The following is a 27,695-nucleotide window of genomic DNA, read 5'->3' on the forward strand; positions in this document are numbered from 1 at the left end:
CATCGATGCATCCACCAGCCTCATTCAGATGTCACCAGTCTTACGTGTCCTCTTTTGCATGTTTTGCTTTGTGCAGTTTTTATCACATGTATAGATTTGTGTGGTCACCACAGTCAAAATACAAAACAGTTCCATCACAAGGATCCCTCCTGCTACTCTCAGGTTATTTTTTGCAAGTATTTTCTTGAGCACTGACTGGGTACTAGCAGTGTGCTAGCTGCTATGGATACAATGGGAAATGAAAACAGACTGGAGTCCTGCCCTTGGGGAGCTTACAGTGTAGATCATCTCAGCCGTGTTGTGTATCCAGGTTAGGCATGCTGGTGTAGATGTCTGGGACTAAGGTTGTTAGCAGCCTCCTTTCCAGGGGATTTCTCGGGGAGTGGGAGTCGCTCATTCATGTCTTTTATATTTGCAGCTATCCCAAGTGTCGCAGGTTGTCAGGACATTTCTTTCCTTCTGTGTTGGAAACTCTCCCTCAGTTGGTGAATCTGGTTTTTTTCCTGGAGTCAATGACACATAGAATCAAGTCAAATTTTCTGTCTACTTCCTAAGAACATAGGTTGGTTCCATTGCCTTGGCCTTCTTCTTTGGACCTCATATTGCTGGTAAAAACTTTGCCAGGCAGTCGGGGAAAACGAAGAGTTCTGCTGAGATATAAACTCCATTGAAGGGTCAGCCATTTGTACATAGAGGGAAACTGGGGTGCACTTACTGTATTCACCCAAATAGAAGGACCCCAAGAGTTGAAAAACCCTGCTTCATACTATTGTTCAAAGAATAAAATGGAAAAAGAATGTCGTGCCTTGGCACATAAGAACACTTATGTACTAATTTCCTACACTGACAGTTCACGGGAATTGAGCTACATTTCACTTTGTAAGTCTTCATTTCTAGGCACCAGGTAAGCATTATTTCCTTTAAAAAGTTACCGTTTGGAGAGCAGACAGATCCTAGTTTTAAGACTAATAATAACAGCAATGTTACAGGGTATTAGAGTTTGTTTTTCGGCCTCTGCAGTGTAATTGGCTTTGTTCATGGTAGATGGCATATTTGGCTGGTCAGATTGCTTTTTCTGAGAGTTCTTACAATTATACCCCTACTCATGACTAAGGATTTATTCACCAAAACTAGTGAAATAACCTCATATAGCACTTCACTTGAGTCTTTGCTTATTACTCCTAAATTTACAGAAGATGGGTGAGAACAGCATAAACCACTGCAACTGCAATTGCTTGGAAAACTACATAGTCCTTTTAGAAAAGATACTGTATATCTTTTGTGGAAAAAGGGGCAATACCTTAATTTTAAATATCTGGCAACTGTGCACATCATCTTTAAAACACTAAATCCAGAGATACCAGATTGAATTTAATGTGCATAAACTTAGCTTTGTGAGGTTGGTTTTGTCTGCTCATTAATTTCTTTGCCATGGAAATTGCTTAGTAGTGAGACCTGTTGTATTAAGTAAAATAACTTGACAGAATTAAAAAATAAAAGAACCCTGCTGCTTTCAAATTGAACAATTTTTTTAGAACTAGGTTTAGAAATAGAAGCAAGGAATCCAGTTATTTGAAGGATATATTTTCCTACTTTTTGCACACAAATTTTCTGAATTAGCCTAGAGGATCCTATGCTTAACTGTAAAGACTTTTTATTAAGCTTACATTGATTTACATAGGGCAAATGATCAAAAAGCAAACTTCAATGAAGTAATTATTATTGAATGCCTGTTCTGTGTACCATAGTGTGAAGTGCTGGAAATTCATGAAGAATATAGGTCTGGCCTGGCCAGTGTGGCTCAGTGGTTGAGCATCCACCTAGGATCCAGGAGATCACAGTTTGATTCCTGGTCAGGGCACACGCCTGGGTTGCAGGCTCGATCCCCAGTAGGGGGCGTGCAGGAGGCAGCCAATCAATGACTCATCATTGGCATTTCTCTCTCTCCCTCTCCCCCTCTCTGAAATCAATAGACATATTAAAATATATATATGTCTGCTCTCATGAAATTCAGTCCAGTAAGTAGTCATATAAATCAATTATTACACAATGGGGAGGTAGGGATTATAACAGAGGCTGGAGCAAAAGAGTATAGGGTAGGGTAAACAAATTTTCTGTAAAAAGGCAAATGGTAAATATTTTAGGCTTTGTGGGCCTCGTGGTCTCTGTGGAAACCATAGACAATACATAAATGAATGAGCGTTACTGTGTTTTCAGTAAAACATTTATGGACACTGAAATTTGAATCTCATAATTTGCATGTGTCATGAAGTATTTTCAATTTTTATTTTCAAGCATTTAAAAATCTAAAACTCATTCTGAGCACAAGGACCGTACAAAAACGTGGTAAGTTGAATTTACTAGAATAATTTGATAATATTTCAGTATATTTTATAGTGTTATTTAGTTAGACCTCAAGCTCCTTATATAGTCTCCTTGCTCTGTTGTTTATTTCACATTATAGCTATAGTTTTAAGAGACAGAAGATATTTTCCCATCTATTGGGTAGTGCTTTTGATGCTGAAGGCATGGGCTAGGGGTAACAAAAAGATGAGGCCGGGCTCTTGCATAATACTAAGTAGCAGTGTACAAGGTGTGGCAATAGTATGTTTACAGTTGTTTGTATAGAAAGTAAGACAATAATTAATAATACAAGAATAAGCTTTGTGTTACATGTATGCACAACTATAAACCTAATTTTGCCCCACCCTACACTTAGTCAAATATAAATTAGGCATCTACCTTATGACACCAAAGTCTGGAAGACAGAGCTTGGCAATTACCTGCTCGGATTTAGACAACAAACATTGCCAAACTGGGTAATTCCAGTTAAAGACTATTTGCTAGCTTAAATTATTTGAGTTGATAAAGGAAATGTTTGTTGAGCTTTACCCAGGCCTAGCATTTATTGGCTGCAGAATCCTGAGCCTGGAGGAAGTGGGAGGTTGTAGATGGCAGAGCAATGGACCACAATGAGGAGGAAAAGAGCTGATAGTGGGCAGAACCCTTATGAGTGAGTGACTTACCTGTACCATCTGGATGCAGCCTGACAGCCCCAGTGAATCAAATCAGTTCCTAACCCCACCAGAGCACTTGGCTCGAGAGGGCTCCTGTGTAACCCACCAATCCTCAACCAATAAGCCAAGGACTCTTCTAAAATGACCAGTTTTCTTGAGAAACTGTGCCTTTTGCCTTTTTGAGGGTAGTCTCCACCCCTGCCTTTGCTGGGCAGCCATGTTTACAGTGACCGTGCCCTTGTGTGTGCCCAGACACAAGTAAATCCTGTGGAATTTAGATCCTACTCCAGACTACCTGAGCTAGAATCTGCATTTTTAAAATTTTATTTTTCAATTACAGTTTACATTCAATATTATTTCACATATAGAATCTCCTTTTAAAAAATAATGTTTTTCTTGATTTCAGAGAGAGGAAGGGAGAGAGAGCAACATCAATGATAAGAGTCACTGATCAGCCGCCTCCCGAATGCCCCCCACTGGGGGGTTGAGCCTGAAACCCAGGCATGTGCCCTGAACTCCTGATTCATAGGTTGACATCCAACCACGGAGCCACGCCAGCCGGGCTAGAATCTGCATTTTTAAAACAAGATCTACAGTTGATTCACATGGACAATACAGTTTGAGAGTAACTGGAGCAAATCTTCAATAAACCATGGTTCTAAAACTTGAAAGTACATCCAAAGCGCTCATTAAAATTCACATCTCTAGGCTCTACCCTCAGAGTTGCTGATTCAGAAAGTCTGGGGTATAGCCTGACATTTTGTGTTTCTATGTTCAATAGCTGAAGCTACTGGTCTGGGGTCACATCTTGAAAACCACTACTTTTGAACTATTAGTCTATGAGTTCTTTTTTGACAGTTAAACTTAAGATTTCATCCCACAGAGTCTAGTCTATGTTGGATCAGACTCTCCTAGCTTTGCCAGGCAGTAAATGCAACTTAACGATCACCTTGTCACCATCTTTAATTTTCCTTTCCCAGAGGAATTATTTACTCATATATATGCCTCACTTTCCTGTTGATAGGATCTCCCTTCCTCATAAACAAATATATAAAAACAAAATTATTCTTCCCTTAGAACAAACTAAGATGATTATTGCTACTCTTTAAAAATATATACTAGACAAAATTTCTTATATATTTCAATTTAATCATGAATTTCCCAAGACAAGAAAGAACTCTGTGAAAATTATGGCTTATGAATCTGATCTTTTATTTATTTTTGGAATTGTACATCTGTTCATAACACAAGCACATCAGCATTATTGGAAATGCTTGGAGGAAAACTAGACTGTAACAAGATTTCAACCAGTCTACACACACAAGAAAATGGATGGGGCAGAAAGTGATTAAGGGAGATTATTGCTAGTTCAATAACTACCATACATCTGTGTCTGGAGGTTGGGGGGTGGTTGGGGACAGAAGTGGTCCTCTCCATCTCTGTGCCACTCCTGTCGCGAGTCCCCAAAGTAGCATTGCTTCAACTCAGAATGAACAAAAAATATCTAGAGAAAAATTCTTCTTCAGCCTTGGTCTCTACTCCTCTAATTTTGGGACTCAATTTAAGTCCTAGGAGCCAGGGGAGAGACGGTAAGCCATTTCTTCCATTGCTTCCCACAACCACAGTTTTATTTCAAAAGGGAGAATTGGTAATATTGGCATTATCAAGACTATATGATTATCTGTATCCAGTTACAGGCTGAGTGAGTGTGGATGCTCCAGTGTTCCAGTGTGAGGCCTTAACGATGTGTCCTATGGGATGCATCCCCAAGTGTGGGCTCATTGCTAAGCGTGTGTGTGTGTGTGTGTGTGTGTGTGTGTGTAGTTGATGTGGTGTATCCCCAGGTGGGTCTGGGTCCCCAAGTGTGGGCTCATTTCTAAGTGTGTGTGTGTGTGTGTCTGTGTGTAGCTGATGTGGTGCATCCCCAGGTGGGTCTGGGTTCAGCGTGGGGTGGAGGCTGGCCCTGAGCGCCCAGGGGGACGTGTTGCGGCGTACCTGCCTGCGGCGGAGCGCCTCAGGTGAGCGCGCGGCCCGCAGCGCGGGGCGCACAGCTGCGTGGCCACAGCGGGCTGGTACCGCGTCCCGCCTCCAGGGGGCGCCGCCGGGGGCGGCCTCCCGGGGCGGCCGAGTCCGTGTCCGCCAGTGATTTCCGCTCGGCCGCCCCGGCCCGCGCTCTGCGGCCGGTGAGGCGTTGGGCTCGGGCCGAGCCGAGGGCCCGGAGCTGACCCCGCCTGTCCTGCGAGGCTGCCCTGGGGACCTTGGGCCGTCGGTCCCTGCGCGGCGCGTGACTCCGGGCCTGAGTCCGTGTCCGGCCCGCGGGGTCCGGAAGGTGGGCAGGGGAGGGGAGGGGAGGGGAGGGGAGGGGAGGGGAGGGGAGGGGAGGGGCGGGGAGGGGCCGGGGCGGGGCCGCGGGCCGCCCCGGAACCGCTGGGGGAGGGACGCTGGGCGGTTAACGGCGCGCGCAGGTCGGCTGTCCTCGCGCGGGGGCCGCCGCGGGCGGAGTGGGCCGGGGGCCGGCGAGGCCCTGCCTCAGGTGTGACCGCTTGTTCCTGCCAAGGGGGCGAGGCGAGACCTCAGAGGGAGTTTTTAAAGGATTTCTCAGCCGAATGATGCTTAACAGTTGTCGGAATTGCTTTTAATTTTAGAGATTCCCGTTTGTGAGGAGACCAGAAGCTACAAAAGAAATCTGAAAACTTGTGGCGTTTGCCAGCTTTTGAGCTCAGTTTTCTTTGGAGCGTCTGGTGACCCCCGGCGGTTTCCCTTGCTGCCTTGATGACGAAGTGCGGTCAGTGCCCTTTTCCTCTGTTGGCCCAGGTGCCGCCACGGTCGCCCTGGAGCCCGAAGCGGGTGCGCGGTTTTGGGAACATACCTTCTTGACGCCGAGCTCGCTTTGTTAATATTGAACTGATAAGAAGTCATTGTAACCATTTTTAAAAGCAGGTTATTAATTTTCCTAAATGTCCCAGGGAGAAATTGCGTGTTAAAAACTAAGGGGTATCTCTAAATCAATTGGATTGGCCTGTGTAAAGTGTCGGTCTTAGTACTTAGGTGATTTTCCCACGACTGAAGGCTGTTCTCCCGGCTCGTACACAGTTGACTGAAATGCTAGTATGAAGGGACCCTGCAGCTTGCCCTCGTTTTCCCCAAATGCCTTGTTTTCTTGAACCGACTCCCAGGGGGAAAGTAGAAATTCCTAAGGAGACTACCTGGCAGAGAGCATTGCATCTCAGGAGCACAGTTTGCAAGGTTAAATTTTGTAATTGGTGAGTTTTTGTTCGGAAGTGTTCTGGACCGGTTGACCTTGCTGATGAGGGCCCTAACTATTAACACTGATCCTAGACAGGGCGGTTTTTTCAGGCTGTCCCTTCAGAAATGGGCCACAGGAAGTAGAACAGGGATAGAAACGGACACTGTTTAAGTTTTAAAATTATCTGCTCATTTTTCTCTTTATCTAGTAAGATCTCTTGGAAGTTCCAACCTCTGTCAGCTGTTCAGGCGGAGTCATTGAAAGGCCACAGGTAGCTGGGGCCTTCAGGAGGGGGTAGGGCACCCTGTAGGTGGCAGGGTGCCGGCAGGCAGCGGTGTTTGCAGAGGGACAGGTCTCAAGGAAAGGTGAGGGCAAAATCAGGTGATCTTGGTCAGCCGTCTTCGCTAGAGCACTCCTCAGCCCGGGGTAAACCTTAGTTATTAGAGATTTTATTAAGAGAGCATTGGTTAAACGTGACCAGGAGTCATTCTTCAATTGAAGGTCTCTCCCTTGTCAGTGAAACTGCTCAGGGCAAGAAAGCCTTGTTTAGGTTGGCCTAATAGCCGCATAGGCAGAGCTTACTGCGTGTGAGGTGTTACTGTACCCCTCCAGTGGGTTTACAGAAGAGAGCTGGCTACCCTAAGCCTCGGGGTTTGTATAGCATTTTGAGGTAACAGACATGGTAAATAGCTAAAGTGTTGAGAAGGATGGAGTGAATGCCAAAGGGGCAGGCTGTTGTTGGGGCCCCAAGATGAATTCTCGCTGGAGGACTTGGGGAAGGTCGCAGTTGGACCTTGAGCAGAGAGTAGAATTTTTATAGGCAGAAGAGTATAATGGGGCATTCCTGATGGTATACACCATGAGCAAAGATAAGAAGTTTAAAATGTAACTATGTTCAGAGATATGGGAGCAAGTGATATGCTGGGGTTGGACTCAGTGTAAGGAGGGGTGGGGTAGGGTGGGGTGGGAGGTATGCTTGGAGAGAAAGGCTATGCAGCAACAGGCTCCTTTTTGATCAAGGTTCTGATTTATTTTTTTTATTGATGCAAACATAAAAGCAGAGGGAATGATATAATGAACTTTATTTAATATATCCATCAAATAGATTTACCAGTTTGTTAAAACAATTTTATTTTTTGCTTTTTGCTGTTGTTGCAGCATTTTAAATTCCAGACAACACAATATTTCAACCCTAGATAGTGCAGTAGTCACCTCCAAAAAAGAGGGGCATTTTCTTGTATTACCATAATACCAGTCATCTCCTAATCAAATTGACAGTAATTCCTTATTGTTTTCTAAAACCTAGTCCACAGTCAAATATCCTTGATTGCCTCAGAAATGCACTTATTCTTACTGTTGGTCTGTGTGAATCGGAGTCCAAACATGGGCCAAACGTGGTATTTTGTTGATATCTGTTGTCTTTTTTAATCTAGGACGGGTATGGCAAGCTTTTTCTTAAAAGGGCAAGATGCTAACTCTTAGGTTTTGCAGACCATGTTGCAACTAACTACTCAACTGTCTTGTCCTGCAAAGGTAGCCATAGATGACATGTAAATGAATCAGCGTGGCTGTGTTCCAATAAAATTTCATTTTCAAAGTTTTTTGTTTTAAGCTCCACTGGTGGGCTGGGCCATAGTTTGCTAACCATTGTCTAAAGCAGAGATTTTCAACCAGTATGCCCCAAGAGTTTTTAAAACATGCAATACCTGATTATTTAGTCAGGGGCACCGGCTTCTTTTCCCTTAGATTGTCAAATAAAAAAGTGTCAATAGCCAACACAACAGTTGCCATTCAGTGTGAATGAATCAAAATTATGCCTTTTTTTTGGTCAGATTGGCAAAAATATATTTTTTGGTGTGCCACAGAATTTTAGTAATTAGCTTATGTGTGCCATGAGATGAAAAAGGTTGAAAATCTCTGGTCTAAAATAGTACCCTTGAGTTTCTTTAATGCCAGTGATTTATTGGTGTCACTTGGTTTTCTGTAGATGCTTCACATTGTGGATTTATGCATCTTTTTGTATCGTATGGTTTAGCTTGCTCCTCTATCCCTTATATTCCGTTAGCTGGAAGTTAGATCTAAAGGTTTAATTAAGTTCAGGTTCACCATTTTTGGCAGAGGTGGTTCTGATTTTTTTAAATAAAATTTATGACCTTAAAAGACTAGGACACCCTCATCCAGGAAGCTCATTTTTTCTGAAGTAGTCTTTGCATGGTGACTGAGAATACACTTTTTCCTTTTTCATCTTATTTTCCTCACTTGAAGAAGAGGGTATAGCTGCTATTTCACAAGGAGGCTGAGAACTTGAAGCCACTCTGCTAGACCAGTGGGAACTTTTATTTTCTTCAAGGCACCCTGTGGCCCCTCTGGCAGGTGGACCACATTTTCTCATTGAATGAAGTACCTTCCTTCCTTGGGCCCATATCTAGGGCCTAAGGTGCCTTCCAACAGGGGCTGGGTGATTTGTTTCTGTTTTTAAGCCCCTTGTCATGTAAGCAACTTTCTTACCCACCCTCCTCTCCATCCCACCCCCGGCAGGACTGAGAACTGGCTACCTGGTCCATGGGCTGCTTGTCATGCTGTAAGGTAGAAGTACATGTCCTGGTGTCCTGTTTGGAAGGATTCTGAAGTCAAGAGCTTTTCAGACTCAGACTTTCTATGGTTCTGGATTCCAGGGTCACGTGGTATTGAAGAAACAAGCTCACAGGTGAGAATTGTTTTTCCTCCCCTCTATAGTGTTTGTTGATCCTAAATTCTAGAGCACCAGAAAGTATGTTTACAAATGCTGTCAGGCGGGAGTCCTTGTCTTTTTGTCACTTAGGAACAGTAGGGAAAACTGTTCATCTCTGTACCTATTTTTCCAGACAACACACCATTGGGTTGTGGTCTTTTTCTTCATTGATTTGTAAGAATTCTTTATACACTGAGGCTGCTAATCTTTCGTCATATAATATGTTACAACTATTTTCCCCATTTTTTAAACTTTGTTTACAGTACTTATGCTCTGCAGAAGATTTTAATTTTATATAGGGGAAAAAAATCAAAACTCATCTTTATCCTTTCCTTGCTTTGTGTTTTGCTTGGAAAGATAATAACCATTTCAGGGTTATTTTTTTTTTTTAATTTGCATTAACACAGTAAATGAATATGTGACAAGAGCTAAGAACATGTGATTCTGAAAAAGAATAATATTGAACGGGGCTATTCATACCAAATAATATAATATTAAATTGATTAAATATTAGCATTAAAGTAGGCCCTATGTTGATTAGTGTTGAAGCTGGGTAATGGGTGTTTGGGGGATCATTATTTTTGTATGTATTTGATTTCTCATAATAAAGTTTTCTTTTAAAAAAAAGAAAAAAGGGGGTAGGGGGAAAAACTATCTTTGCTCCATTGGTTCATATTCAGGAACTATTAATTGTCTCTGTGCTAAACAGTGGGAGTATTGTGTTAATAATGTACAAGATCTTGGAGTTTACATTTCTCACTTAGGAGGCAGATATTGTTATGGTTAAGGGGACCAGCTCCTCTGTCAGACTTCCTGGCTTCAAATCCTGGCTGTGCCATTTACTAGCGGGATGATTTTGAACTTTTTAATTTAAAAAAAATGGGCATAACAATCGTGTCTACCTTATAAGGTTGTTGGGTGAATTAAATGAGAAAACCTATGAAAAATTCTTTACGTGGTACTTGGCATTTAGTACACACTCAATACATGTAAACAGTAAAGAAGAGAGTAATTGCAAACAGCAAGGACTCAGGTGGAGAGGTGTTGGTGTTAAAAGTGAATATATGTAGTAGGGGTCATGACCTCATGTGGGTTGGCTAGGTCGGTTCTGGAGATAAGAAATTTGGAAAATCACATTTTTTAATGGACTGAAAGTGCCCTTTGTTGGGGGCAGCAGAGAAAGGGCACAGGCAAAGGCCTAACGACTGGGAGAAGTGCATCTGGTTTTGTATTGAGTTCCTAGGGTTGCTGGATCTCACTACCTGAAATGAAGGCATCAGCGGGGCTGTGTCCCTACCTGGAGGCCCTAGAGGAGAATCTGTTCTTTTGAATTTTCTGCCCACATGCCTTGGCTCATTGGCCCCTTCCCTCCACCTTGAAAGATGCTACATTGCATCCCTTTGACTCTCCAACACAGTCACAGCTCTCTTTGCCCTGAGCCAGGACAGCTTTTCCACTCTTAAAGACTCACATGGTTAGATTGGGCCCATTTGGATAATCCAAGATAATTTCTGCATCTCAAGGCCATTAACTGTAATCACATCTGAAAAATCCCTTGTGCCAGGCTCAGTAACATGTTCTTGAGTTCTGGGGATTAGGACATGGGCATCTTTAGGGAGGGAGGGGGCCTTATTCAGTCGCCTCACCTTGTAATGCAGTAGCTGCTGTAGGCTCGGGGCAGCTCTCCAGACATTTGGGGCAGTCAGATGCATTACCATCAGGTGCTGATAATTCTCAAAGCCTGTTTCCACTGCTCTTCCACGCCAAGGCGGTGGCTCTGCTCTAGACTCTTCGGGGCCCTCCTTCCTCAGCATTAGTAAGAGAGACTTCTGAATGGCAGGAGTCATTGGCTCCACATGTGAAATATCGACCTCTGCACCCTGATGGGGCTTTTGCTGCTGCAGTCATTTTACCTTTTAGTTTTTTCTATTATTTTTATCTGTGTAATTGTTTTTGCACTCTAGCCTTAAACTGTGTTGGACTATTTTATTTTTGTTAATCCTCACCTGAGGATGTTTTTTCCATTGATTTTTAGAGAAAGTGGAAGGGAGGGGAAAAGGGGGAGAGAGAGAGAGATTGATTGATTGATTGATTGATTGATTGATGTGAGAGAGACACATTGATTGGTTGGCTCCTGCATGTGCGCTGTAACCAGGGCCAGGGATAGAACCGGCAACCCAGGTATGTGCCCTCGACTGGGAATCCAACCCAAGACCCTTCAGTGTGTGGGCCAACGCTCTATCCACTGAGCTACACTGGCCAGGCCAGTGTTGGACTGTTTGGAACAAATTATACTAAAATTTTTAGTATTTTCTCATCTATCAATGCTGATTAGATGAGAACCAGGGCTTCCTCATTTTGATTCCCGTAATGCCTTCCACATAGTAGGCAGCCAGTCAGAAAGAGCTCATTTCTGGTTAGTTGGGAGTGTTTTTATAGAATTCTGACATTTTGAGTTATGTCAGAGTAAATTGGAGAGAGACTTCTCATATTATGCTGTACTCTTTTCTGTTTGTTTAGATTACTACATGTGCTTTTTAACTTTTTGAGCATTTATCTCTTCCTCTTGTTGTCATCTGTACTTAGGAGTGTGCAACAGATAAGTTTATGAAAATTATGAATATTTCTACATCTCATGATGGTTTTACTAACCAGTGAGCATTAAACGAGATCTAAAACATTCTTTAAGCCCATTATTTTTTAGTATAATCACAACTGCCTGCTCTGAATAACTCCCTCTCGGTCTGGTTTTCTGTAAAGTTAGATTCAGATTATAAAAGCCTAATGAAAACCATGAGGGGGGATTAGTATATCTTATAAATGAATAAAGAACAGTTAGATGGCATTCTTGGGAGTATTTATGTAGACAAAGTTGCTGTTTTTTCCTCTCTCAGCATTTGATTATAAACACTTGCAGCCATACTGAAAAGTAGAGTACAAAGGACCCTCACCCAGCTATGCGGCCTCAGAAATCCGTGCACCATTCTGGCTTCGCCTTACTTCTTCCGTTCGCCCTTCTCCCCGTCCCTCCCCCCTTTTTTTCTTTTTTGAGTTTTTGCTGGTTTGCCTACTTGAGAATTTTGAAGCGAATACCAGAAATCATATCATTCTACCCCTAAATATTTTTGTATGAATTTTGTTTAAAAGTTTAGTTTTTACATAACTACAATTCTACCTAATACCATCTCATACTGTTTTCAAATTTACCCGGTTGTCTAAAAGAGTCTGTAGTTTATTCAAATCAGGATCAAAACAAAGCCCACTGATTTCTTAAGTGTCTTTTATTAATATAATTGATACTTTTACCTTTTATTTTTAACTCAGTGTTTTAGAGTAGTTGCATACCCTCATTCCTTCATTATTATTATTTGAATTTATATAAAATAAAATTGACCTTTTTATTGTATAATTCTGTGAGTTTTAAAATTGACTCATGTAACCATCATCACTGTATCATCAGAGTCCTGATACAGAGCAGCTCCATCACCAAAAGAAACCCAGGAAACAAAACATAACAAGCTCTCCCTCATTCTGTCCACTTATAGTCAAATCCTCACTCTACCCTTGATTCTTGACCATCCTTGACCTGGTTTCTACCTTTTATAAGCTTTGCCGTTTCCAGAATGTCACATAAATGAAATTATATAGTATGAAACTTTTGAGACTGGCTTTTTTCACTCAGAGAACCTCACTGAGATTCATCCATGTGTGTATCCTTTCTTATTCCTGAATGGTATTCCATTGAATGGACATAACACAGCTTGTGTATCCAATCACTATTGAAAGACATTTGGATTCTTTACAATTTTTGGTGATTATGAAAAAAGCTGCTGTAGATATTTGTATGTAGGTTTTTATTTCATCAGAAGTTTTCATCTTTCTAGGGCTGGTCCCAGGAGTGGGATGGCTGGGTCATATGGTAAATATCTGTTTAACTTTATAGGAAACTGCCAAACTGTTTTCCAGAGTGGCCGTACCCTATCATTTGTATCCCCACCAGTAATGTATGACAGTTCTCATTGCTCCATATCCTTGTCAGCACTTGATATTGTCAGTTTTTTTAATTTGAGCCATCCTAAAAGGTATGTTGTTTTTAATTATCTGATATCATTTTTTTAGTATTATAAAAATTATTTCTAATAATTCTTGAATAAATTACTGAATTAAACTTACTTTATATATCTGTTATAAAATAAATATTTCTGGTTTTCTGGTGATAGTCTACATTTAAATAATAGTAAATATTCTATATTGGAAAAAATTAAAACCAGAATATATAGATAGGATTCTTTCTTAAATCTCATCAATTAACATTATATGTGGCAAAGGATTACAGAATAGTATCTGAGTACATGATGCATTTGCAGTAATTCATTCATTATATGCATCTTATGCATGTCTCATTCCTTTTTTACCATTAGTAACCCATAGTGCCATAATTGCTTTGGTCGTCAATTTTATCCTAGATTAGATTAATTGGTGAATCATGAGTTACAGAATTAGTGGATGTAAGCAGAGAATACTTTCTTTGAATACCTTTTAACTATAGAGAACATTGTTGTTGTTTTACAATGGACTGCTCCCATGTGTCGGAGGCAGCAGTAAAAGCTTGCAGTTGAATAATTTAGGGACCATGGTCACTGGTCACTATTGCTTGAGAGTATGAAGTTGACTGTTGGATTAATTACCAAAACATCATTGCTAATGTTGTCCCTCACACCTTGTATTAGATGAACTCTGAAAGTCTCAGGATGCACAAGGTCATTACTTTGGAAGGTCTGCCTTTATAGTCAAGTCTCACCCACTAACCGGTTGGTACTATTATATTTAAAAACAGTGGGAATTACTGTCATGTAATTGGGAAAGTGGTGTCCATATAGGTTTTACTTTGTGACTAGTTTTTTGCTTGTGAAAAGTTGCTGGAGGGTTAGACTTGTGGAAAGACCTTCCTTTGTAACACAGGGGCTTTAGAAAGAAAAACTGAGCTTGACAAAGAAAGGAAGATTGAAGACAAATTGCCAGATCGGCTTGCGGTTGTTGTTGTATGAAGCCTCATGGGCCAAGTACTAGGAAAATTTGTTTCCAGATGTAAAGAAGTGGGATGGGTTTCTGCGGTTAAGTCATTTTTGTTTTAAAACTAACATATTAATTGATTCTTACATGAGTTAGGATTGGAAGAAATAAAAATTAGTGAAGAATCAGAAAGAATGTTACCTCCATTGGACCCAAGTATTTGTTTTGTTTAAAAAGTTATAGATGTCCTTTAAACTTTATGCTTGTTGATATTAATAAAGTCTTACAAATGTGTGTGTGTGTATATATATATATATATGAGAGGTTAGAGGAAGGGATAATAGAAATATATTGGGGCCTTAAATCCAGGGTTTTAGAGTACCAGACTAATATACCTGCTGCCCCCTGGTGGCAGCATGTTAAACAGTGCAGTTCAGAGGTAAGGAATTCAAGAGAGCAAAGTCAATTTACTAAGAACATCATAGAGGGAGCCTGGAAATGGTTTCTCTTCCAGTTCTTCTCATAATTACTAACTGTATTATTTCAAGAAAACAGTTTCATTTGACTAAAGTCTATATTTCACTTTCTTCAACTGTAAAGTATAATTTGTAAAGTTTCTTCAAACATCTTATAATTTCCCAAGGGTAACAGCAAATATTATATAGCGAAATATGTCAAGTTCCACATTTTCTTTTAGTAGATGAATCCTAACAAGTCCCGGATTTTTTTTCAAGAAAGCAGGCTTGCCCAGCTGGGCGTGGCTCAGCGGTTGAGCATCAACCTAGGATCCAGGTGATTGGGGTTCGATTCCTGGTCAGGGCACATGCCCGGGTTGCGGGCTAACCGATCAATGACTCTCTGATCATTGATGTTTCTATCTCTCTCCCTCTCCTTTCCTCTCTCTGAAATCAATAAAGATATATTTTTAAAAAAAGAAAAAGGTGCAGGCTCTAGGGTAACTCCTGAAGCTTGACATGGATTCGGCTCTGGGCAGCAAACTGCATAGTTCTATCTGTAACACAGTCCACAATCAGCTTGATGACCCGCATTATTATGACAGCTTACAAGTTACATCATTTAACAAATAATTTTCTTATTTTTAATTGTAAAAATAATCACAACATAAAATTTACCATCTTAACTATTTTTAAGTGTACAGTTCAGTAGTGTTAAGTAGAGTCACATTGTTGTACAACGGGTCTCCTAAACTATCTTTCAAAACTGAGACTCTTTACCCATTTCATAACAATGTCCCATTTCTCCTTCCCCCAACTCCTGACAACCACCATTCTACTGTGTGTCTGTCTCTATGAATGTGACTGTTATAGGTACCTCACAGAAGCAGAATCACACAGTTTTTGTCTTTTTGTGACTGGCTTATTCACTCAGCATAATGTCCCCAAGTCTCATTCATGCTGTAGCATGTGTCAGAATTTCATTCCTGTTTAAGACTGAATGTTGTCTGTAGACAGCACATTTTGTTTATCCAACATGTAGCTTGCTTCCACCTCCTGGTGATTTCGAATAATGCTGCAGTGACGTGTGGGCGTGCTACATCATCTTTAGTATACAGTGCTTACTAATGCAGAGAGGGTTTATACAATTTTTTCTGTGCACAAAAGGTTAAACTTTTTAATAAAGAATACCATTTAACCATACTAGATAGGATATGGCTTTTTCTATGGATGAGTAACTTAAAAAAGGAACTAACATTTATTGGACACAAGCTATATGGCAGGCACGTATATATCTGTAATAACATTCTACTGTGTTTTTTTCCTTACAATAATTCTGTGATTTACCCTTCTCTCAAAAGGGGATTAATATTCATTAAAATCACTGTGTCCCAGAATTTTATATATATTATCTCATATGGCAATCACTGATACGGCATTATTACCCTCAGGTGATGTAAATGAGGTTCAGAGAGATGAAGTACCTCAAACAAGGTCACACAGCTAAGTAGCAAGGTTTTACCTGACTGTGAATTATGAAATGTAGTTCAGAAGTATGTGTTCTTCAGTCTACACCATGCCTTCTCCTGCCTTTCAGGCATAACACTACACACCTACCATCTGAAGGATATTGAAACAATATCAAGAAATTACACTGAGAGAGGGTTTTGCAGGATCCCTTTGCTGCCTGAAAACAACTGAGAACTATTAGGCAGTTATCTTTTTTTAAAACAGCTTCTCAAGTTGTGAAATATTGGGGCTGTAACGTTTTATCTTACAAGTACTACCCCAGCTAGGCTATCAGTAGTTAAATGCGCAAATGAAAGTTGTTCAGGTTGTCAGGTGGCCGAAGCAGATAGACCAGGCTTTATGATTCTAACTTAGCCTCTTGCAAGTCAGCACTGTGCTCTTTAGTCATGATGTCTGGAGGAGTTTTTCTTTCCTTCCTGAAATCCTCCTTTTTATGAAGTCCCCATGTGAGCACAGTTACTTTAAAGAACTATGTTTTCATAGAGATTTTGGATTTGTAATTTCAGGCATGTCATTAGCAAGCCAGTCTACACAAGATGAACTGTGAATTTGGGGAGTAGACATACATGTGCAGTGGACAGAGCATCAAAAGATTGGGGAGGTGGAGTCAAAGAAGCCATCACGTGTGAAATACTATATGTAAAGAAAAAGTATTTCAGATTTACTTCACTCCAGTCTTTTTCTTGCGTCATGTTCCAAATTAAAAACAGACATAAAAACCACCTTTTAAACCTGTGTGATTGCTGAGAATAGCAACTGCCTGGGGTGTAGCTGAATCCTGCTTCTGGAAGGTGCAGCCTGGGCCTCTGGGCGGATCTCCCTTAAAGACCCAGCCTCCACCACACTGGGGCACCCAGCATGCAGCATCTATAGCCTTGAGCTGTGTTATGCTGGCGACACCAGGTGCTGAAAGTAAAAAATGTAATTTATTCCACATGTTTATTCTTGTTGCTTAATATTTATGCTTAGGCTGAACCTTGAATCACAACAGAGTAACAGTGTAATGCTCTTAGAAAATTTGTATTCAGTGATATTGTTTGGTGAACAGTCTCATAGTTACATAAAAATGGGGAAATTTAAAGGGCTAATATGTGCAAAACTTGGAAAGGGCTACCTTTAGTTATCCTAAGGTTTTTTTGGTATTATCTTTGTTTTTAGGTATTTTGTTTCTCTTTTTGTATAACTTGGATACTTGAAGTATTTTTTTAAACAAGATATAAGTTTGTACACATGTTAAATCTTTAACATTTGGAAATTATGCTTTTCTGATTAATTGAACTTAACATATAGATGAATATTAAGCAAAAATATTTTCTAGAAAATCTTGTGAACATGAATTAGTGTTACCTTCCCTGTTTTTACAGTGCACAGAGCATAATGAATCCTCTTTAATCCAAAAGTTAGTAATTCTTCAGTAATATCAGTGTAGAATTGAAAGTCCTTGTTCACAATAGGCAAGACATGGAAACAACTTAAGTGTCTCTAAAGAGATATGGATAAAGAAAATATGTCTCGAACTAAAAAGCTTCTGCACAGCAAAAGAAAACCACCTCAAAATACAAAGGAACCCCACGGTCTGGGAAAACATATTTGCCAAGGATGAATCTGATAAGGGGCTAATTTCCAAAGTGTACAAAGAACTCATAGCACTCGGCAAGAGAAAGACAAGCAACCCAATTAAGAAATGGGCAAAGGACTTAAATAGACACTTCTCCAAAGAGGACATACAGATGGCCAAGAGACACATGAGAAAATGCTGGACGTCGCTAATCATCAGAGATGCAAATTAAAACCACAATGAGGTATCACTCCACACCTGTCAGAATGGCTGCCATCAACAAATCAACAAACGACATGTGCTGGCGAGGGTGTGGAGAAAGGGGAGCCCTAGTACACTGCTGGTGGGAATGCAGACTGGTGCAGCCACTATGGAAAACAGTACGGAGGTTCCTCAAAAAATTAAAAATGGAGCTGCTGTTTGACCCAGTGATTCCACTCCTAGGAATATTTCCTAAGAATCCTGAAACATTCATCAGAAAGGATATATGTACCCTGATGTTCATAGCAGCACAGTTTACAATAGCTAAGATCTGGAAACAGCCCAAGTGCCCATCAGTAGATGAGTGGATTAAAAAGCTGTGGGACATTTACACCGTGGAATACTACGCAGCTGTAAAGAAGAAGAATCTCGTACCCTTTGGGACAGTATGGATGGTCCTGGAGAATATTATGCTAAGTGAAATAAGCCAGGCAGTGAAAGAAAAATATCACATGATCTCGCTTATATGTGGAATCTAAAGAACTTAATAAACTGATGAGCAGAATAGATTCAACGACATGGAAGCATAGTTGAGACTGACGAAATGTCAGAGGGAAGGGGGAGAGGGGGTGGACAGGGAGAGAGTAACCAAAGAATTTATATGCATATATGCACAACCCAAGGACACGGACAATGGTGGGGAGAGTGACTGGGGAGGGGGAAGGAACGGGGGGGGGAGGGTCATTGGGGAGAAAAAGGGACATCTGTAATACTTTAAACAAAAATAAAAATTATAAAAAAAGAAAATATGTGTATGCTTATGTAAAATATTCCATTATATGTATCTACTTATACTTTTTCTCCATATATATTTCATAAGTGATGACCTTTTGATATGTGTGTGTGTATAAAACATAATGAACATATATGTAGTAATGGGAATATATATAAATATTTTTCAGCCATAAAGAGAAGGCAGTCTTGCCATTTGCAACAACATGGATGAACCTGGGGGACACTGTGCTAAGTGAAGCAAGCAAGACACAGAAAGACAAGTAGAGCAGGACCTTGGATAATATCAGTTCATTATAACCATGATGAAAAAAAATTGATTCCCAACCAGGGCCACTGTCTGTGTGGAGTTTCTTGTTCTCTCCATGTCTGTGTGGTTTCCTCCGGGTACTCTGGTTCCCACCCACATCCCAAAGATGTGCACGTGAGGTGAACTGGCATGTCCACATTGTCCCAGTCTGGGAGTGGTGGTGAGTGGCCCCTGCAATGGAAGGGTGTCCTGTCCAGGGTGGGTGCTGGCCTAGTGCCCTGAGCTGCTGGGGAGGCTCCACCCCCCCGTGACCCTGAACTGGAATAAGTGGGTTGGAAAAGAATTATTTTACTTATTTTTATTCATCTTTCTTAAATGATGAATAACTCACATTTCAGTGTTTAATATTAGAGGTGTTTTAGGTCTTTATTTAGAAGTTTGGTAATGCTTTTGTGACCATTAATATGCTCTTGGAACTTAACTCCTGTTTATATCAATTATCCTGTAGCAGCCTTGATCTCCCTCACCTTCAAATTCCATTAAGTTATATTAGCACAATTATGTGTCTTCCTCTTGTTCACTGTAGTTTCATGCTTGTAAGCCTTGTTCTCACAAAGGTGTTCTCTACTCTGTTACTCTGTTTTTAAATTTTAATGTACATTTTTCAAAAGTATAAAATATATCAGAAAAGTATAGAAATCATATAGCTGATGGATTTTCATAGCAGGAACACACCCGTGTGACCAGCAGCTAGACCCAGGGTCGTCCTGTCCTTCCAGTCATTGCTCTCCTCCCAGGGGAAACTGCTGTTCTGACGTCCAGCAGAGATCAGTTTCGCTGTTATTCACCTTAATATAAATACAGTCATAGAGTAGGCACTGTTTTTGTCTGACTTCTTTCACTCAGTATCACTTTGAGATTCACCCATGCTGTTACATGTAGCTGTTCATTTGATGATCTTGCTGTAGAGTTTTCCACTGTATAACAGTTTGTTAGACCATTTTACTGTGGATGGACATTTGGGTAGTATGTAGTTTTGTGCTGTTATAAAGAGTGATAATTTATCCGTGTCTTTCTGGTGAAGCTGTGTTCGTTTCTGTGGAGCATCTGCCTGCAGTGGAGTTGCTGGGTCATTGCGTAAACATAGGCTCAGCTTTCAATGATACTGACAAATGGCCTTCCACTGAGGTTGCACAAGATAATTTTTTAAATTATAAATTTTACGACGTCAATTCCTGGGCTTCCTTAATACCCCTTAATTACCGCCATTACATAGAGCTGAAATCTGGAGTCCCTGGTGACCTGGGCCCAGCCTCCCTCTTTCGCCTCTTCACAATGTGTCTTATCTTTTAATGTATTTATCTCCCCAATTAGACTGCATCTCCTTAAGAACAAGGACTGTTGTCTTGTTTATCTTCATGTCCCTGGCACTTAGCATGATGCCTGGCCCATCATAGATTCTCAAATATACTGAATGGGTGAATTAATGAATAACCTTTCAACTAGCCTGGAAATGCTGAACTCGGCAGATAATACTAACAGAATCTTGGTGGCTGCTGGATCACTCCTTGCTTTACAAAAGCTTTAAATCTGGCTTTGGCCTTTAAAGTTGCCAAGAGAAGGGCTTAAAGAACAGCCCCTGCTGTGTGACAGGTGTAGGATAGCAGCAGCACTCTCACATTGCACAATGGCCATTTGCTGTGAAAACCAGCGAGCGCTTCAGTGTTTTCTATCACCAAGAACCTCTGTGTTTTCCTCTTCATTGACCATAGTGTATGTTGGGGGAAGGTGTGTGGATTTTGGATTAAGCCTTGACTTTAAATCCAGGCCATTCCATTTAATAGCTGTGCTGTTTTAAATAATTCCTCTGAGCCTTGGTTTCCCATGTGTGAAATGGGACAATAACACCTGCCTTGAAGGGCTGCTGAAGGATTGGAGAGAACATACCAGTTCCCGGAAACCCACCGACAGCCCCATACAACCAAGTTTCTTCCTCTCCCGGGGAGATGGGGAAATTAACAAACTGGCTCAAGCCACTTTGCACCTGGCTCTCTCTGTGCATTCCGGAGAGAGGTGGGTGGAGCTGCTCTCCCTGCCCTGGAGGAGAGAATGAGTCCCCTGCAGCCTGGCTGGAGAGCAGGCCAGAGAACAAGAGCCGTGCAGGAAGGAAAGGTCCAGGTGGCTCCAGAGCTTGCAGTCTCCCCCACAGGGAGACACAGGTCTGAGAAGCCGCTCCTTTCCTTCTTGGGAGGTGTAGCCCACCTGGGCTATGCTCGCTTTCCCCCTTGTGAGACAGGGACCAGGTCCCTGGAGAACTGTCTTTATTCCAAGATCGGGGCAGAGATAAATTCCTTAACTCAAAAATAGTTGAAATCATTATGACATGAAAACAATGCCGAGTTTGCATGAACTTGGAAGAATCACCTCCTCTGGGTTGCTGTCCTGGTGAGGTCCTCTCCTACCCACTAGAAAGGCTCTGGGGGAGAGAGGAGCTGGTTTATGGAACCCACCTTCCTCCCCCTCCCCTGCTGTATCTGCACCAGGTTCACCCTGGGCAGCAGATCCCAGGGGTCCTGGTTCCTGGTCCTGGTGCTGTATCTGCACCAGGTTCACCCTGGGCAGCAGATCCCAGGGGTCCTGGTTCCGCATTCAGAGGACCAGTAAAGAGTGGCAGTTGTAAGGGGCTTCAACTAGGACTTTGGTTAACCCTTAAATATTGGGTGGTTTGTGAAGCATGGCCCTCTGGGGTGCAGGGGAGAATTGCTTTTTTCTTCTTTATGGGGAACTCCTGAGATATTAAGAATTTTAATACCAGCTCTTTATTATGATTGAAAGGACACTGTAAACTTAAAAAAAAGGGTCCCATAATGAGAACCAAAGCTAGTATTCCGTTGTTTTGAAATAAGTTTGAAGAAGTGTTTAAACTGAATGTAACAGCATCTATTCTCTGGTAGTCACAAAGCAGTAACAAAGGATTTTTATATTTTAACAGGGATTTTGCTTTCCCAGGAGTGGACTGTGTGTTGGCTTTTAAGTGCTTTTTAAGAGCCAAGTATAGACCAACCTGTGCTTTTTAGTAATATGTTAGGGTCCTGGGATCCAGCTCAAAATACTAGAGAGAAGCCTGAGGATTGGTGTGCTTGGCCTCCACGCCCCTGGCTTCTGTCAGCTGCTCGCAGGGTAATATAGCTTTTAAAGTGGGATTTTGGGGGGGCAGTGAATATAATGTATAAAAGGGTTGGATTCACTTAGTTCAGTGCATCCAGTTCCCTTGAAGCCCCTGTCACTCCAACACAACACAACACATTTTTCTAGAACTTTTGGGCTCAAAGAATTCTTACCGCTGTCAGCATTGACCAGCTGTGTTTAGTACTCAGGAATGTGAGTAAATGGATTCACTTTAAAGTATTTTAAAGCATGTTCAGTAACATGCTCATTTCATCTCCTACTCTCCTTATTTGTAATTCAGAGTTTTCACTTATCGCTCAGCTATTTTTATTGAGTTTTCCTTGGGAATAGTTAGAAAAGCATTAAAAAGATTTGGATGCTTTGGGAACAGGTAATTAATCAAAAAACCCATCAGGCTTGATTTTGTGTTTTGTGTGTGTGGTTTTTTTAAAACTTTTCTTTTTAAAAAATCAGTGTGTGCACATGTATGTATGTGTGTTGGGGTGATTCTTTTGTTGCACTAATGGAGGCAATTTACTTTTCTAGGTTTGCTTTCCTCTTTCCTACCTATCTCTAGGTAGCCAATATCTTTTTGGTTTTTAATAATATTCTTGGCAAAAGGAAATTCTGAAGGTAAATCTGTTACTGCTCCCAAAAGAATTGAGTGAGTCCTGAATTCAAGAGCCCACTGGAAATGGAGTTTGGATTATTTCATGTTACTGGGCTGTGGGCAGGCAGAGGAGCTGGGTTAGGGGCATTAGACCAGTGGTGGCACCTGATGGTTTCTGAGTAGTGCCCAGGGTTCCTTTTTTAGGTGGTGTTCCAGGACGTCTAGGAGTTGTATTTGGTGGTCATTTTTTTCAGTCTTGTTGCTGATTAATTCATTCTGTCCCCGGTCACTGGGGGAGGCCCCTGGTTGGCTCTCCTGTGGATCCTGGGCCCCAGGGGAACCAAGTCGAGCACACCTTCATCTCCTGACACCTTCTGTGTCCTTGCCCCACTTGATCTGGGCAAGGCAGCCCGAGGTCAGCAGTGGCTTGGCTTTGACCTCTGACCCCTCAGCTCTCTGTCCAGTGCTCCTTCTGGGAGACTTGTTCTTCCAAAGCTATGAAATATTATATTAGATATAGGAGGCCTGGGCCCAGGCCTAGCTAGGGGCTTCACCTGCATTTGTAACTATTTATAACTTTAGGGTAGGCCTGACGTCTAAAATGGTTATCTAGGGGTTGTTTAAATAGGTGTATGTTCTCTTTTTCCTGAAATATTTTGTTAGCAAACTACCTAGAAGGGAATGGCTCTGTGTGACATTTTGTAATTGTTTTGTGATGCTTCTAACTTAAATTTGTGTCCCAAACTCCCCATTTCTCACCTAAGCAAAACAGTCAAATAAAAACCATTTAAAATTAATGTAGCCTTAAAATGTTTCTGAAAAACAAAACTGTTTCATTAGTATGGATGGTCATTACCTTTTCCTCCATTGCTTACTGCCTGAGTTGTCACCAAGAAGGGGGAAAAAAATTACCTTTTGGGGACATACAAGGCAGAGTGGGAGTTACCTGCCTTCAGCCAGACCCAGTGGCTCTTCCCATGACCATCAGAATGGACCTTGGGTTCAGATAAGACACAGATTCTTAGCTCTTCCCCCTTTGACTGGGGGCTTGCTCCAGACAGAAAAAAATATATTTTCAGCAACTGCCAGCGAGTTAAAAGCTGCTCTCTCCTAGCAGGCTAGCAAAAATTATTCTGAAAGGCAAATCATTTGCTGCATTTCTTAGTAGCCAACTTTGGAAGCCCTGCTTAGTCAGCAGCCGGTACAGACAGGCCCTGGGTGGGTGATGACAGCTGGTGAGGCCTGAGTCTTAATCCCAGGCCCTGTCCCTCAGAGGGCACTGCACCCTCGATAACCCCAGGGCTGCTCTACGTTTCTGCTGCATCCCTCCCAGGACCCTAGGCAGCAGTTATAGACAAGTCTGTCTGGCTTGTTTCTCTGCATGTTGTGTTTCACAAAGTGAGCGAGTTTAAGAGAGGCCACTACAAATCTGCCTCAGAGAAATACTTTGGAAATACTTGGGTGCCTGTGAAAATCCTGAATAAAAGAAAGTTTCACTGTTGATTAGGGACTGTGAAGTATGTTGAACTCAGATAAGAATATAAACTGGGAATAATAATTACAGACCATCTGGCCTGCAAATTGCCTTCTTCCTATGATCTCATTTAATTCTTTTTAAGATTAACTTTCTTTGAGGTATAATTTACATGCAAGAAAATCCACTCATTAAGTGCACAGGTTGGCGATTTTGACAAAAGACATTTCCATCTTCCTATAATGTACACCCCGCCCCCAGTCCTGCCCCTACTGATCTGAGTGCTGTCCTTAGATATTAGTTTGCAGGTTCTAGATGGCCTTTCATCTCTGTAAAGGTATATGGATGCCAACCACTGCCCCTGCTCCCAGGGCAGCTAGGGCAGGGCAGGGAGTGACTGGCCTCAGGTCAGAGTCTAAGGGTCTGGAACCTTTGTTCTCCCTCAACTCTGCCTTGGCAACTGGGTGTCGAAATGGCGGCAGAGCCACGGGACTGAATCTGATTCCTGTAAATCAGGGGTGGGGAACTGTTTTTCTGCCAAGGGCCATTTGGATATAACATCGTTCACAGGCCATACAAAATTATCAACTTAAAAATTAACTATGAAAAAAAGCTCCTAGATTTATTGAATTTCAAGTCCTGCCTGCAGTTGCCTTGGCAGGGCCAGACCAAATGATTTTGCAGGCCGTATCACCTGACGTTCCCCACCCCTGCTGTGTAGATTTACACCCAGAGCAGTATTTGAACTTGTGGGGTTTCTCTGACAAAGAGAAATCAAGAAATTCCAGACTGCAGGTCTGCAGGGTCTCTGGGAATTTGGACTGAGGGGGGGATAACCTCTTGCTTTACTGCAGCAGGTATTAAGTGCCTACTGCATGCACTGAACTGTGCTGGTAGATGTGGGAGATGTGAAGAGAAGGTTAGACTCCTGCCCCTGAGCTCGTGGTTTGAGACAGTTTAGAGAGAAATGAAGGGTCCCTTGCCCAGAAAGCAGAAAGAGTGCAGTTATAAGACACTAAAATAAGGTTTTTTTCCTTCTGTGGTCTCTCTCGACTTGTCATGGTGCTTTTAGTTGCTATTTATTATTTATAATTTGTTATTTTACTATTCTTAGCATTGAGGTTATCATTCATCTTTATATTGTTCAATGTCCACTTTAAATTTAAATGCAAATATAGGAATATTTAACTCACGTGGAATCACAGAAATGATATCATTTCATACCTTATACATGCATATGTATTTTATTCTTACCAGAACTGAAACTGTGCTCAGAACTCTCAACTATATTTATTTCACCTCTTGACATATGTACATTCTACCAACACTGCCCACCCTCAGCTCCTGATGATGGAGCAAAGACTGAGAGGAAGAGAAACTCCAGTTACTCTGAGTCACCTTTGCCCTGGTGTCATCATCTTCAGTGTGTGTGGCTGTTCAGGGAAGTGCCCCAAATAAGGAAAGATAGGATAGGGCTTCTTGGTTGTTACTGTTCCTTAGAACTCCGTTGCCTTATCCTGCATTCAGAGCAAGTTCTGCTTGGAATGGAACGTGTGGCCTCTCTGGTTGACCCAGTCACAGATGTGACACGTTACCTTTTCCTCACTTCCAGTCTCGCTGAATCCCACCCATTGTGAGTCCCCCAGGGTTCTGTGCTCCTGGGGCATCAAGAATGGTGTATGCCTATGGGCTGTGCAGACCTCCCTGCTCACGAGAGTATGCTCGTGTCCCATGAGGCTTTGCTTACACAGGTCAGATAAAATTGTTAAGAAATTCCAGCCTGGTGGCCACTTTTGAGTGCTGATTCCCCAGTCCGACTGCACTGGTGTTCCATGCTCAGTAAGTGACCGAGGGTGCCTTCTGGGTGAGGAAGTAAATGAAACCTGGTGTGGCGCAGTGGCCCAAGCCACCACTTGCCTGGGGCCCTCTGGTGGCAGAAGTTGTTCCTGTTCTGCAGTTTTGGGTGGGAGGTAAGGAGGCGGCACCCTCCTTCTAGAGCTGAGCGTGAGCCTTTGTAGGGCAGGAAGGTGTGGAGGCAGACACACCTGCTCTGCCGCCTTTACCTGGGGCACCTGTAGAAGTCACGTCACCTGTCTCAGGTACCCGTCTGTAAAATGGGGAGAAGCTAGGGAGTGAGGAGCTCTCGGAGTTGTGGTAACTTGAAAGTATAAGTGAAGCATTTAGCATGGGACAGGCACACCGTAGACTCTCAGTCCTGGTGGCAAGCATTTATAATTTTCCCCTCTGTGCCTCAGGCCGGCCAGCAAGTAAAGCCCTTGTTACTGAAGCCACGCCCACAGGGCAGGTAGGCTCTTTGTGATGCTGACTGGACTCTTGCACCTTCTCTCTGGGTATCAGACCTGCTATCAGGAGCCCCTGCTGTCTCCACCACCTTCCATTCTGTCTGGCAGTTCCAGGCCCCTCCTGAGCTTTCTGCTGCTCCTGCTGGGAGCCTTGGGGGCTGGCAGCACCTCCACCCCCAGCCTTGGGGCTGTGGCCCTCGCAGGCCTGTCCAGTTCACCATCCTCGTTTTCCATAGGACCCTTTCCCTGACTTGGTGTTTGGGGATTTTCCTGCTGGTTCTTTCCAGACTTCCAGAGTGGGCCTGGAGGGCTGGGGCCTGGTCGTCTTCCTTGTTGGTCACTATGTTTTTAAAATGGCAACACAATTATCATGAAAGTGGTATGGCATTAACATTTTTTCTTTTTAAAAGAGTAAAACCCACAGAATGGTCGCTGAGGCAGCATTCAGAGGATGTAGTGTGGCATTCGAGATCCTAAGGTGCCTGCTTGTTTGCAGGGTCCTATGAAGGCGCAGAGTTGGAGGTAGTGATAGGAGTGGAGACCCTAACTTCTTGATTTCAAAGGTGCCGCCATTTCACCCAAGCTACTTGGTTAATGTAAGAAAGGTGTTTTGCCATAAACATTTCCAGGGTGTTTAGCGGGGCTGGCTGGGCAGGAAGCCCTTGTCATTGCTATAAAGAAACTAGCAGGCAAGAGAATGAAAGCATCAAAGCGCCCACAGGATGCGGCCCAAGCCCCCCAGGCACGTCGCCCGCCAGCCCCTCGGAGGGGAGAGAGACGTGACCTTAAAGCGCTTCATGCTTGCAGGCCAAGCTCCAGTTTAAAGTTCAAGGCATTTTGTTTTTTCACCTGTTTCCTACAGTTCTAAGAAACTTCTGAAGAATTAATGTGTAACTATATCAGACTGGCAGGCGTTTTCTCAGGGGAAAATAATGTTACAGTAGGAAGGGAGAGAAGTGGCTACTTGACTGAGATGTGAGGTTTCTGTAAAATAAAAAAACCCTCTTTAGAGCATTCATGCACATCATCATCTGTGCTTTTTACTAAGATTCACCAACATTTAGTAACATCTCTATCTGCTGAGGGCCACTGCCCAGTGTGGCTGCTGTGGCCACGGACGGACTAGGGCAGCATCTGGCTTCACTGAAACTGGTCCCATTTGTGACAGGGTGCCCTTCACAAATTCGGTGGGGCCAGGGCTCTGCTGGAGCTGACTTTGATATAAGATGGTGAATGATGAGAGTTAATTTATACAGCAAATGGAAAGACAGATAAGAGGGAGCCTCCCCAGCAGTTCTTTGGGGCAGGCATTTCTGGCTCTGAAACAGTTCATCACCCAGCCAGTG

General features: G+C 42.3%; 1 protein-coding gene across 4 annotated transcripts in view; it reads left to right on the plus strand.

Moving 5' to 3' along the window:
- Positions 1 to 5,110: 5,110 nt before the first annotated feature.
- The window catches only part of GGACT (gamma-glutamylamine cyclotransferase), a 39,744-nt gene continuing 17,159 nt past the window's right edge, over positions 5,111 to 27,695 (plus strand). The window contains exons 1-3 of one of the 4 annotated variants that reach the window (XM_081127263.1): positions 5,441 to 5,550; positions 5,663 to 5,802; positions 8,803 to 8,971. In XM_081127263.1, coding sequence (XP_080983389.1) covers positions 8,861 to 8,971 — 111 coding nt within the window. In that variant the 5' untranslated portion in view covers positions 5,441 to 5,550; positions 5,663 to 5,802; positions 8,803 to 8,860. Of the gene's footprint in view, positions 5,347 to 5,427; positions 5,551 to 5,662; positions 5,803 to 6,609; positions 6,630 to 8,802; positions 8,972 to 27,695 lie in introns of those variants that run through there. The other 3 variants (XM_081127261.1, XM_081127262.1, XM_081127264.1) reach the window with 3 other exon arrangements.

The sequence above is a fragment of the Miniopterus schreibersii genome (genome assembly GCF_964146895.1).
Source record: "Miniopterus schreibersii genome assembly, chromosome: 2".
Lineage (NCBI taxonomy): Eukaryota > Metazoa > Chordata > Mammalia > Chiroptera > Miniopteridae > Miniopterus > Miniopterus schreibersii.